Source organism: Dermacentor silvarum, chromosome 7 (genome assembly GCF_013339745.2).
Source record: "Dermacentor silvarum isolate Dsil-2018 chromosome 7, BIME_Dsil_1.4, whole genome shotgun sequence".
In the NCBI taxonomy this organism is placed as follows: Eukaryota; Metazoa; Arthropoda; class Arachnida; order Ixodida; family Ixodidae; genus Dermacentor; species Dermacentor silvarum.
In genome coordinates, this window is record NC_051160.1 from 123,281,668 (window position 1) to 123,295,226 (window position 13,559).

The 13,559-nt window shown below is 42.2% G+C and overlaps 1 protein-coding gene across 1 annotated transcript in view; it reads left to right on the plus strand.

The window, feature by feature from the left end:
* LOC119459142 (uncharacterized) overlaps positions 1-13,559 on the plus strand; it is a 72,597-nt gene that overhangs the window by 2,482 nt on the left and 56,556 nt on the right. Inside the window, exons 2-3 of the mRNA XM_037720971.2 lie at positions 1,804-1,928; positions 3,820-3,885. Coding sequence (XP_037576899.2) covers positions 1,804-1,928; positions 3,820-3,885 — 191 coding nt within the window. The remainder of the gene's footprint in view (positions 1-1,803; positions 1,929-3,819; positions 3,886-13,559) is intronic.

Sequence of the window (13,559 nt, forward strand, 5' to 3'; positions counted from 1 at the left end):
CGCGTTAAGCAGAAAGTCTTAGTGTTCGAGATAATTTCATGGGTGGGCCGCAATGGAAAAAAACCTGCTTTCAGTAAGCCCTTCAGAGGAGAGAACGAAATCAGGAAGGAAACAGTTTATGATAACTCAAAGGAAAGCTCTTTACTTTTTGAAGCGAGATCACGATGCCTTAGAATTCGCACTTATAAAGTAAGATACAACAAGGAAGGAGAAGCATGTGCTTCCTGCGGTAAAGCAAGCGAAACGATATAGCACGTTTTATTAGAATGTGAAAATATCTGCCCAGTGGTCGATTTAGGCTCCTCTGGCCTCCTTGAAGTCCATGGGCTCAGACATAGCAGGCGGAAATAAACATGTTCGCCATATGGATTAGTAAGAGGTGATTGGATGATTGACGGAAGAAAAGTAAGGAAACGAGAAACAACGGGGGCGTACAAAAAGAAACTTCCCAATAGGGGTTCAGAAAGTTTGCTAAGAGGTATTCTTTGTTTCTTTTTTTTAATTTGAGATACGCAAGACATTTGACAATACAATAACAAGAGCTTGGTGGCGCAAGCTACCACCCCTTTTCAAAGGGGATGCCGTAGCATCCATCCATCCATCAACCCATCCATCCAGCAGGATTTATCGCCACATGCAACTGTATATATACTAAGCAGGTTTTGAATTTCGTTTTAAGCTTGATTGACATATACCCATCGCGGACTAATAATAAACGGCTTTCGTGTACCAGTGCTGGGGCTGTTCACTTCGCGGTTCCCCGGCTCTCCGACGTATACTCCAGTCGGCCATGGTTGTGGATACAACAATGCTTAATGTTATAGTTTGGCGCAAGACGCACCTACATCTATGGGAACATTCGCGACTCTTGTATATTATATCTGCTGTTTTTGTTGTTGCAGAGCCTTGTGTAATTAGATTACAGGCATGACGTGAATCACTTTTTAAGTGCTGGATGGCACTCAAGCACCAGTGACAGCGCTGAAACCTTTTACGAGTCATCTATAAAAAGCCGACTCGCTTTACCCGCCGATCAGGTTTTGACGATTGCGGACACTGCCAGCCGCTATCGTTGTGCTTTCAGTGTCATTTGCATTTTGGGGCCCATGTTTGCCCAGCAAATAGATAGTTTCCTTATTCACAATGTTTCGCTGCTGTGTTCCTTACGGTCCCTACAGCGTGGCAACATAAATACACACGTTTGCTTGCAAGCACGAGTCTAAAGATATCGCTTTGAAGGATGCCTCTTAATATGAAACAATCTTTTTTCATGAGGAAATGGAAGCGAATATATCTAAATCACGGTGCCGCAGATTTCAAGGTAGGCATAAACCTTGAGCGTCAGTGACCTCCGAAGTATGACAGGCTAATTTAAGCTATGTGATGGAAGCTTACTGTTTCTTATTTTGAGAACAATTTGCTGCTGTGCGAACTCGTTCTTCCTTGGGGAAGTTGTATCTTTTTGCTCACTCACTGTGGAACCCTATTTATTGGTAAATTATGCAATGACGTTTATTATTTCTCGCCATAATATTTGTGCGAATTGTTTATGCAGAGACTGCCACTTTCGTGTGTGAGCACATCGTGCATAAAATCATTGATTACATCTCCTCCTTCTAAGTAAAATAGGCGAACAGCCGTGTGTTGAAGTTTTAATACTATTCATTTTTGTAAAACATCTATAAGGAATATTTGTGCTGTCCACATTTTGTAAAAATCATCTATAAGCAAAATTTTATTAGACGTAATTCTATGGCCAATAAGCAATGCCTTACCAATGTGTTACTTTTTTTCATTCTTTAGGCTCAGTATCATGCAATTATTCGGAATGGCATTTTGACGTAATTCTTTTCGAGGACGGAGAGCATCAACATCCAGCAACGACAGTCAGGGCTAAAGAAGCTTACTTCGCCGAGTTATTCAATTCGGTAAGTTCTAGCTGCCTGTTTGACATCATCATGACAAGATGGAAATACATTTCTAAATAACCGAATTGTTGAGGGCAGGAACCATCACCATCTTTAAACGAGAGAAATAGAAGCTTGCTTCAAGCAACATATTCCATTCGGCAAAGTTTATCTGTCTGTACGGTGTCGTGATGACTAGGTGCGTAGCAGAGGAATAGCTAATTATCAAACAAGTAATATCGATTTTGCTGGTACGACTCAATAAAGCACGATAAGAGAGGTTTTCTAAGGCTGCACAGCCTTCGCACAGTATTGCGAGAACCAGGGAGCTACATTCTCATTTATGCAGTACATGATCGACGCTCACACAGCCAACTGTAGGAGTGTATGGAGTGCCAAATGCTGTTCTGGTAAGTGCTTAATAAAAAGTTCAATCGGCTGACCCTTGTTGCTGTGTGCTTCGACTTGAAGAGTTAGACATTCGAATCGACAATCGCTCCGGGCGTATCCGATTTAACCCGACTATCGAACGAAACACCAGCATCAACCGCTGTGTGTTCAACGCTCCGCTTACAATAACTGCAAGGTTGGCAGAAGGAAGGAGAAAAGGAGAAAGCCGTCTATTTCAACCATCACTGAGTGTGAAGGTGGCCGTTGAATTCGAGTCATCTGCAATTAACTAGTAGCGAAAAGGCATCCTAGTAGAGGGTCCCTTTAGATGCTCGTAATGGCGCTTTCGAGAGTGATAGCTAGCAGTTGTATTCCTTTAATTTGGCGCTTCGTACCACTATAGCCGCGCTTACAAGAATGCGGTAGAAGCGTATTGTACTTATTTATCATATCGCATATATTCAGGCGCCACCGTTTACATGAATACTCATTTTATTATTCAACATTATAACAAAACCTACAGTCATATTTGGAAGTTAGCGATCTTGCTTCCGATGAGAGCCTGCTTTTGCTGGCAGGTTGTGTAATGTACAGAAAATACCCGCATGCGGAAAGCTACATTCCTCTGGTTCTCCTTATTTGTCCACGTGGGGAAATTTACGCGACGTTCTTGAACATGGAAGAGCAGTTATTGACGCACTTTTTCAGGCTAATAATCAAGCGTGGGAGACTGGTAAGGTTCCACCTGATTGGAAGCATTCAGTTGTCCCGATTACGCAGTAAATTTGAGGGAGGTGCTGAGTAGACAACAGCTAGTGTTTTGAAACGTTAACTCACACTTTACCGCCTTTGGATTGGCCCAGGTCATGACGAACGAAATTGTCGCGTTTGCTAGAGTGTTGTTTTCTAGATTGTAACCTAGAGTGTTATTAGTCAATCGTCGTACATTGGCATCCCTGTCGCGGACGAGCCTTCATTGCCGCCGAACCGTTGCCTGAGCATTGCCCTCACGCAGGATTGTTTCAGACAGACAATTGCCCGTACTGCATAGACCTGCTGCTCCCTTCAGCAATATTTTGCGAAACTGCAGGCACTCCTGGGTAGTCAATTAGGCATAACATATTTACATAAAATTGGAACCACCAGTGTGTGGATTGTGGATAACGTTCTCCATAAGTATACTTCGTAAGCTTTTCGTCCGCCCAAGTAATGAAACGCTATACAGAAGACTTATATGGGCACCAACCCAGTATCCAGCTAATTCCGTAACCTTCAGAATAATATATCCGACGCAAGAGACGCAAAAAATGCGGTGTCAGGAGACCTCTACGAAATAACATAGCTTATCATTCCCGCTATCCATAACTCGTACGTAAGGTTGGTAGGGACAAAAATAGATATAATTCTAAGAAAATCCAATGAGACAGATGTATCTTGAGTTAAATGTATGTTGTGAGAAGCACTACAATCATTTGCCTTCAGTGTCACGTACAGAACTGAAGAGTCGTGATGATCTGCTTAGGTGTCAAGACGTCTCTCACTGCTCCAAGTTGGACGTTTTGTCTTCATCAGGCATGGATTTGAAACGGTAAGTGGGTGGCGGCATGCCCCGATCCGTTCATGTCGCAATGCTTTCATTTAAAAAAAAAAGTGTAAAGTTTGTGCATGGAAATTTTAGGTGTTCTTAGCCAAAGATACACTGTACACTATAAACGACGAAAAACCTTGCAATGAATGTTATCTAGGATCTGATGACACACTGTTTCAATGATGACGCGTTTTGTATTAGGTGCTGTAAATAAATACTATGAATGCACAAGTACAATGGAGAATTCAGAAATGTTTTACCATGACGAGCAAGTAGCGAATGCTATTTGTTACTTCTTGAAAACAACATTATTCTTGTGAAGAGCTTGTTCAGCTATTATCGCACAATTTAGTTTTTAAAATATTTTCTCAGCACCTTGCAGACGAATGCATTGACTCTAAGTACCTTAGTTATAGGAATAATACCATGTTCACACGTAACTCCAATTTTCTACTGCCAGTGGTTCATTCTAATTTTGGAAAAATGACATCTTCATTCACGGCAATAAAGCTGTAGAAAATGTACCTAACTCTATCAAATCTTCATAATGATTTGATGCATTTAACATGCCTTTACGCATTTTGATATGTATAACTAACCTTTCATCGTTAATTGCACTACTTTTGCCACTTGTATGTATTTATAGTATTTTCGTGTACTACAGCCTTGTATACGGACAATTGTATTTCATTTGTTTAATTGTGGTTATGATGAATTTCACTTGATTACGTTTGTTCTCTGTTTTAAAAAGCTTGCTGATAATTCATGCGTCTTCACATTGTTATATTTAGGCGATCGTTCCGTGGCAGTCTTTGACTTCGGGACCCTCGTCTGTATATTATCCGTAACCAATTCGCCCTATGTAAGAAAAATAAACAAAATAAATCCGTAAGCAGTTTGGTGGTAGGTATAAAAGAAAGAGCTGTAATAAACCGTATCTTCTCGTTTACATTTGTCGTTGCACTTTAAGGAATGGACTAGCTTGTACATATATATATATATATATATATATCTTACCACAAAACGTTTCAATGCAATAAATGTGATACCATGGCTTCATGTTGCGCTATGGTTTCCCCTAGCATCCTTGTGTTATTGTAACTGAAGTATACAGGGTGTTTCAGCGAACACTTTCAAAAATTTTGAAGCTTGCCTGTGGCAGATAGCCCAATTCTAGTTACTGAGCTGGTCTATTTGAAGAGGCGGACATTACTTGCACAAAAATTGAAATGCATAATCACTTAATTACCAGATTTTTACTAATTAAGTTTTTAACTAATTACCTGATGGCCCATATTGCAATTTACAAATTGTAGCCGTGGAGTTCGCAAGGCGGATACACTTGGCAATAATTCTCAGGATGAAAGCGCCAATGCATTTCTCCGCAATGTTCGGGAATTAATATCTCAAAACTGGTGTCATCCTGAGAATTAATTCCAAGTGTATCCACCTTGCGAACTCCACGGCTACAATTTGTAAATTGCAATATGGGCCATCAGGTAATAAGTTAAAAACTTAATTAGTGAATTTTTGTTAATTAGTCGATTATGCATTTATATTTTTTGTGCAAGTAATGTCCGCCTCTTCGAGTAGACCAGCTCATTAACTTGAATTGGGCTATGTGCCACAGGCAACCTTAAATAAATTTTGAAAGTGTTCACTGAAACACCCTGTATATCTTTCGTCCATTCTCCCCCCCCCCCCCCCCCGAATCCGTCACCGACAGCAGTAATGTGTTCAGCAAGCGGAAGGCCTGACGTGCACGCGGCACCACCTGCCACGAAGCCAGCCTGAGCTGGTTGCGTGAGCTAGAACAGTCAAATTCGTAGAATGCATCAGTGAACAAATTCTATTATGGGGTTTTACGCGCCAAAACCACCATCTGATTGTGAGGCATGCCGTAGTGAGGGACTCGGGATTAATTTGGACTATCTTGGGTTTCTTAACGTGCACCTCAATCTAATTACACAGGTGTTTTTTGCATTTTGCCCCCTTCAAAATGCGGCCGCCGTGGTCGGGTATTGATCCCACTACCTCGTGCTCAGCAGCCCAACTCTATAACCACTGAGCAACTACAGCGGGTTCGCATCAGTGAAGAACCATCTTGAAGCTGAATGGATCAATTTGTTTCACAATGCTAAAGGTGTTTAGGGAAAGTAATAGCTTCACATAACGCTACATCAGGGCTGGACAAATACACTTGGGGATTGTATCATTATATAAATTTAAGATACTGAGGTGATAAGTATTTGATATAAAGATATATTCTACTGGCGTATTCAATGTTCCCCACGACATTGGCCATTCGTAACATTATCACTTCACACATTCGGAAATTCCTCAATGTAGCCCCTTCTGTCATAAATCATTATCGACTGTCGAAAAACGGGTGGTATTTGCTTAATTTTAGGTCGACGTGCTGGGGACTCCATTAATAACAAATCGAGGTGGAAGAATGACTTGTGCATCTTACGATGAGTCAATATAATTATAGTGTAACCAAAGATCCCTTTATTTTACAGTCAGTGATGCAACCTTTCTTCATAAAAGAATAAAATGACCTACTTGAATTACGTGCACAAGTTATTTATTGGCAGCTCGCATAACTAGAAAGGAAAAAAGAAATCTACTTCGCGATTTATAGCGAAACGCCCCGCGTACTTTCAAACAGGGTAATGCCTTCACCAAAGCGGTCATCTCTATCAACACATTTCATTAAAAAGTAAATTCAAGGTATTTTAAGTATGCAGAATGATAGGTTAACTCTAAACTTAATTTTAGTGGTCTTTTCCTTGCCACCACTGGAAATAAATGATAAGAATAAGTCATGTACACAAAAGTGTACGCGGTCACTGAAGGGGATAATCTGCATTTTTGGGACCTTTGCAAGTTTAAAATAGTTGGCTTGTAAGCTTCTTAACTCTTGCAGCAAACCTTGTTCCTTCCAAATTTCCTGTTCTAGTTATAGTAAAAAGTTTTTGGTGTTCAAAAAAAAGTAAGGTACCTGAATTCCACAATGATCCCAAGGGATGGCAGTACCTGCACAGGATTAACGCAGGTACGGTAGGCTTCCAGCTCTTTTGCTATAACGCCTATGTGATCGATATAAGACAATGTTCTGAGGGCTAATCCTAAAGCGAGTCGGGATCTGCTTATTTGCTTGCATTGTTTTGTAGTCGATCCACATGAACTTTCAGATTAAGCGCTAAATAAACTGGCACGTGCTCCATCAAACCTTATATACAATCAAAACGAAGCTACTAAACAATGCATCAAGCTATAGCTTTTTTTTTGCTTTATTGTGGCAGCAAAACGGTCTTAATAACAATGACATGTAATAGATGCACCAAAGAGAGAGAGAGAGAAAGGCAAAAGAAAGACAGGGAGGTTTATCAGATTGTCTCCGGTTTGCCAACCTGTATCTGGGGAGGGCAAAGGGATGCGTTAAATGAGAGCAAAATGACACGAGAAGCAAAGGGGAAAAAATACACACGCACACAATCCAGTACTGTTTCTGTAGGCGCTGACATTCAGTATCTGAAGGTGTTACATAATTATACACAAATTTGTAAAATGCGTGTTACTATGTGATAGTGAAAGATGGAAAAAGCTCTGCAGAACGCCGAGGTTTCTCTCGCAAAACGTGCACCTTGCTTTCACTTTGCCCCTGTAAGACAAAGAAACCGTACTGCTTATGTAGCAGCGGAAGATTCACCATTGAGAATAACATGCCGACTATTATTAGCCGTGCTCAGGTCATTGATAAGAAATCCAAGGAAATTGTCACGCAAATGGCACCGGCCTCTCACCGATTGCCCGCCATATGCAACTGGTAGTGTTAGTTTGCGTTTTCATTACAGTGTACTGAGTTTCACGATGCGAATAGAATTTGTCGATGATGATTAGTCATCCTCACCTAGTAGAAATAGAGCATAAAATATTAATCATGTTTTGTTAGTATGTTGAAGTGTCTGTGCGGAAGTAAAGGAGGGTGTAGTTTAAGTACTTCAATTAAAGGCGTATGAAAGCGTGGCGCAGAATAGCAAAAGCCGGGTGGAGTCGTATAAAGTTAATACAGAGATGCGAGACTTTCACTCGGCTGGATAATCGTGACGGCAGTGAGTTAGACACTCATTGTGTCCAGAATATTCTGGATGAAGTGCTCACCAAATTCAGTGTGGATACCTCAAGATAACCTTGCAACAAGGACCTCTTTAGATCACTTTAGCTTAAAAACCGTCGGAGCGCGCCGTAACCGATATACGTACGCTATACACGGTCGCAGTGTTCCCAGGCCCGACTAGGCGGCGTAGCCAAAAGCTAGAGAAGTCGTAGCCCGAATGTAGCCAAACACAAAAAAGCGAGAAAAAAATTCTTAGCCAAATATAGCCATTTTTATTTGCAGTGTTATTTGTGTATCCATTTTCACATTCGACTACGACAATCCTCTTTTGCGGAACCTGTCGTAACAAAATGTCCGTGCCGCCGTGATGGTCGGCTCTTGACATGAACAACAGCGAGATCATGCTTGCACAGAACACGTTTTGGCTGGCCCGGGAAGCTCCTAAGTTCCAGGGAGTCGCTGGCTGCAGAGGACGAAATCAGTGTTTTTATTTTATGACAGATAGTACTAAGTTATTATTTTTAGTTATTTACAGTAATATTAACTACGAACTCTGCTTTTTGGCTGTCGTGAACGCAAAGTAATGTTAAGTATAACCGATCTCTTACGACATATCTGCCTACGACGTAGAAGTTCAGCTGTCGATCCAGCGATCTGCGACGTGCTCACGGCTTCTTTTTTTATGAGCTAAAACAAGTATTTCGCCCTATAACATCTCATGTTATTTGTCTCATCGTCCTATCTTCTTTTCTAGTTTTTTTTTAATTAGCTTGGCCCGGGTTAGCTGGTACATCATCTATATGCTGTCCTTTTACATCAACCTGGCCCCCCATCTTAGGTCTCTAGCACGACAAAAACATGCGTTAAAATAAATTGTCAGACAACAGATACCACTCGCTGCATCGGTGTAATCGGTGTAAACGAAGCTTTAAAAGATTGCTGCGAAAAACGGCACCAGTGTAAGAAGTACGCAGTCGTTTTCGGCGACGTCCCGAACGTAACTCGCTCGAAATGGTAAAAGCCGCGACGGCGCACAAAGAGCAAACATTAATTGATAACAGTGGTAATGCTGTGAAAACCGGTTACTGTCAAAAAGCAAACCATGTTGATTTTTAGAATAGGGGCCCCCAAAGTTTGGGGCCCCAAAGAGCTTTGCGGTTGTTAGCGTTGGGGCAAAATATTAAAATAAAATATACCATTTTATGATAATAAGAGTAATCTTAATTTCCGTGTTTAATTACAATTTAGAACTTATTCTATTAGCAGCAAGCAACTCGTTCCGTTTAGTTTTGAGTAACCAACTTTACGTACCTTCACCCAGCCAAGTCAATCCGTGTTAGGCCTACGAGCCATGAATTCGGAATCGGCGGCTTCTAATGAATCAATCTTCATTACACATGTTAGTTGAGAGAAGGCGATAACCGCAATCACTTCTCCTAGCTTATGAACTTCACGCGTTAACACGAATAGATCCCAGTTTGGTGCTAGGTTACAGCCGTCGCTTCGATGGGCGCCGCCATGTTTGTTGAAAAAAGCTTTTGAGGCCGCTTTTGGGGCTCCCGCTAAATCGATGAAATAGCGTGCTCTGTATTGTTCCATTTGCTACGCTTGCAGCGACTTCGTTTCTATCAACCACTTCTCTGCTTATTTTTCCACTATTACTCTAAACGTCCATCACTTATCTCGACTGCTGAGCAGTTAATTCTGCCATCTTCTATGAATCCAAATGCTTCAGGAAGGTGGACACTCCCTACGGGTTTCGGTGGGTGAGTGTGATGGTAATTCATTAAGATGCTCCGAGTCGTTTCCGGGAGGTCTTTGCAGCACATGCATGTCTCATCGTGTGGCCCATATTTGCTGCGGTAGGTTTTGTCGTCAGGCAGTCATCTCGGCTCTCATATAGCAAGGTACTTTCTTCCCTTTCTCTCCTTTCTTTTCATCCGTTTAAACACCTTTCCCCGTGTAGGATGGCAAAGCAGACGTGCGTCTGGTGAACCTCCCTGAATTTCCTTTCTTCATTTTCCTCCTCCTCCTCCTCCTGCATCCATGTGTGCTATCACAAGATTCTCCACCCTGATTTCTTGCTTGCCTTTTTTGTAAATCTATATGGTCTTTTGTGCTTTCTCTTTTTAAATCCAATTAGCCGTCTGTATTTATGTCTTTCATGTTTTAAATAATCCTGGCGGTCTCTTTACACTTTCAAGTACTCACTACATTTTCGCCCAATTTCTTGAAATCTTCCGCCATTCCTTGTCCAAGCTTTTGAGTTACAGATACTTGTGCACTTTAGCCGGTCATCTGTTTTCATCCATGTTCTCCAGCCTTCCTCGAAAAGTGATCTTGCACTTCCCTTCTCTGAATTGAAAAACGGCCAACCCTTGTCACCTCTCACCGCTTCATTCTTGGTTTTGCGGTGGGCCCCCACGGACAGTGAGTTCAGCACCATGTGGTCCAGCACCATCTCCATCCACCACAAGATTGCGGACTTATACCACAGAAATGCACTTGCGAACGTTAGCACTGACATTATTACATTTTTCATAGTTCCTCATATCAGTTCGTATTTATTGTAGCCACAAAGAGCTCTATGTTTCATCATTGCTCTATCCGCGTCCCTTTAATTCACACACTTGGGCTTTCTTATAGACTTGCAGTCTTTGTGATCGTGGTCTTCTGCACATATTTGCAGCGCCTTGTTCCTCGGCAGTTTTTCGCTAAGTGACCACATCTCTGGCAGTTATACCAGCGCCTGGCTGGCCCCAGATATTCTTCGACTGGATGACTAGTAAAGCCAAGATACACTCACTCTGGTATTGGTCGGTCATAGCGGAAATGCAAAATCACACTTCTCACTGGGCGCGATTCCACAGTGCCATCTTCTTGGCGTATATAACGGGTCTGGCGTCTAGCTTATGTCACTCCTGCCTCTCTTAAATATTCTGTTAATTGTTCTTCTGTGTATTGTAGCGGGACATGCCTGATGTTGCCAACATTTCGTATGTATGACTCCAGAATAAATGGTGTCACTGGTAAGCCAGCTACTTGCACACATGACAACAAACTCTTGGCTGAGGCGAGAGAACTCGTAGTCACTTAGAGTGCTTCCTTTTCATATTTTGAACCACCGCAGGTTTGACACTCGAAACAGAGCTAGCTGGTACGTAAGCTCAAACGCAGGCAGCGAGCAGTAAATAAGCTTTCTTATAGTCAAAACAAACCCTAAATTAGAAATCACCTTCCTGCATGAGAAATTTACTGCTCCTACGGCTTTATAAATGCAAAAAGCGCAGCAGCCCCTATGTGAAAACACGGCGGTTTATGAAGAGCGGGCGGCGCCGCGGCACCCACCCGCACTACAGCGCTTCTAGCTGCAGCCGCCGACATTCATTTCAAACGGTGCCACCCGGGAGACCGCGGTCGGCACACTAGCCAGTATATTTTGGGCACTATACCGTCGTCATTCTAGTTTAGTCGTCCGGATGTTGTCGTGCTGTCGTAACGCAACCTTCATTATACAATAGTGTTCACCTGATTGTCCTTATATCGTCGTCGCCAGGCTGTCGTAGTTCCGCAATCTTAATCAGTTAGGAATTATCTTCTCATCATGCCGGCGTGGTTATACCGCCTGTGCCATTCCATCGACGTCATTCCTTTGTTTTCATTCTATTGTGGTCATTAAAGACAGCACAAAGAGCGACGAAACGAAAAACCTTAGGACTAACGTTAAGGGACAGGAAGAGAGCGGTGTGGATCAGAGAACAAACGGGTATAGCCGATATTCTAGTTTACATTAAGCGGAAGAAATGGAGCTCGGCAGGCCATGTAATGCGTAGAATGGATAACTGGTGGACCATTAGAGTTGCAGGGTGGATACCAAGAGAAGGGAAGCGCAGTCGAGGCCGGCAGAAAACTAGGTGCGGTGATGAAGTTAGGAAATTTGCAGGCGCAAGTTGGAATCAGCTAGCGAAAGACAGGGGTAATTGGAGATCACAGGGAGAGGCCTTCGTCCTGCCGTGGAAATAAACATAGGCTGCTGCTGCTTATGACGATGATGTTAGATAAACATGACTTCAGAAACATGGTCTATCACTTCATAGCCCGTATGCCAATTGCAATACCATTGCCAGTCATCGTTAGATGAGTTCTGCCGTAATTTTTTATCTTCTGTAACTTGCATCGCTCTTCGTGACTGTTAAATACGTACTAATTTACTCAAAGAGACGCCCATATGATACCCACGTATCGCAAGAGAAGTAACCTTTTCCTGCGGAACACTTCTATGATTCCACCAGCAAGCATTCTTTACCATACGCATTGCGTATGGTACAGAATCATTTATTGCAAGCATTCTCTCTTTCGCATTGCGTAAGTGTCCGCTGGAGTCGAGCCAATTAAGAATCGACGGACGTGGCTGTGATAGGTGGATAAACATTTCTATAAATTAAAGAGCTAAATGCGCTTAAGGCCCGTGTGCAAAATAGCGGGAACACGAGGAATAAGGGAGATGGAAATTCAAGACGATGAGTAACACGAGAACAAGGTGATGAATGAACACCGCCCATTGGCTTCTTCATGCCATGAAAACAAGTCGGATTGTTGCTTTTACACTGCCCAAATTATCAGTACATTGCAGTAAATTGTTCCTTGCTCTCGTGTTGCTCATGTGCTAAGATAGAATCATGGATGAAAATTTTAGATAAGGAAGCAAGTTAACCTTAAGTATTCAGCTAGCAAACAACTTTCACTTATTTATTCTGTCACTGGAACGCCCATCGAGATGTGTTTGCCAAGAATAATGCCAAATTCGCTTTCTTTTTGGTTCCTTTAACACCATAATGCACCGCTCTCGTGACTAAAATAATAAAATTGTTATTTTCTTTCTGAATAGCCTCTTGAATGGTACCGTCAATAGATGTTGCTCAATGCTCAGTCTACTGATTTCTAATAAATGCGTCTTTTCGAGTTTCCATAAAACAACTGAAGGCATGAACCCTGCATGAGAGGTTTAACTGGTGGCTTTGAAATAGCAAGAAGGAGGAAGCACTGCAGACGCGCAAACTGCGATGAACTGCCTTTCGGGGCGATGAAGATTGGAGCTGACGATCAACTTCAGTAGTTATCAACGTTTAATTGAAAAATCAGTAAGACGTCTTGCAAAGTTTGCGAGCTTGGATAATAACATTGGCTTAGTGATTTCGTCGTAACATTTCTGAATTAGCGCCAAACGTTTTTTTCTTAAACGCTTATTTCAATCCGAGCTGTTGCTCTGCTAATTACCTAAGAACATTCTATCTTGATACAATCTCAGGATCGCCTATTACTCATATTACAGCCCGAGGAACGCCATCTTTCGTGTCACGCAAAATAAGAATAAACAACCCGCCGTGGTTGCATAGTGGGTTGGGCGTTGTTCTGCTAGGCCCGAGGGCGCGGGCACAAATCCCGGCTGCGGCCGCCGCATTTTGAAGGTGGAGAAATACGAAGACGCCCGTGTCCTGTGCATTTGGTGCATGGTAAACATTACAGGCAGGTCATAATTTTCGATGTGTCC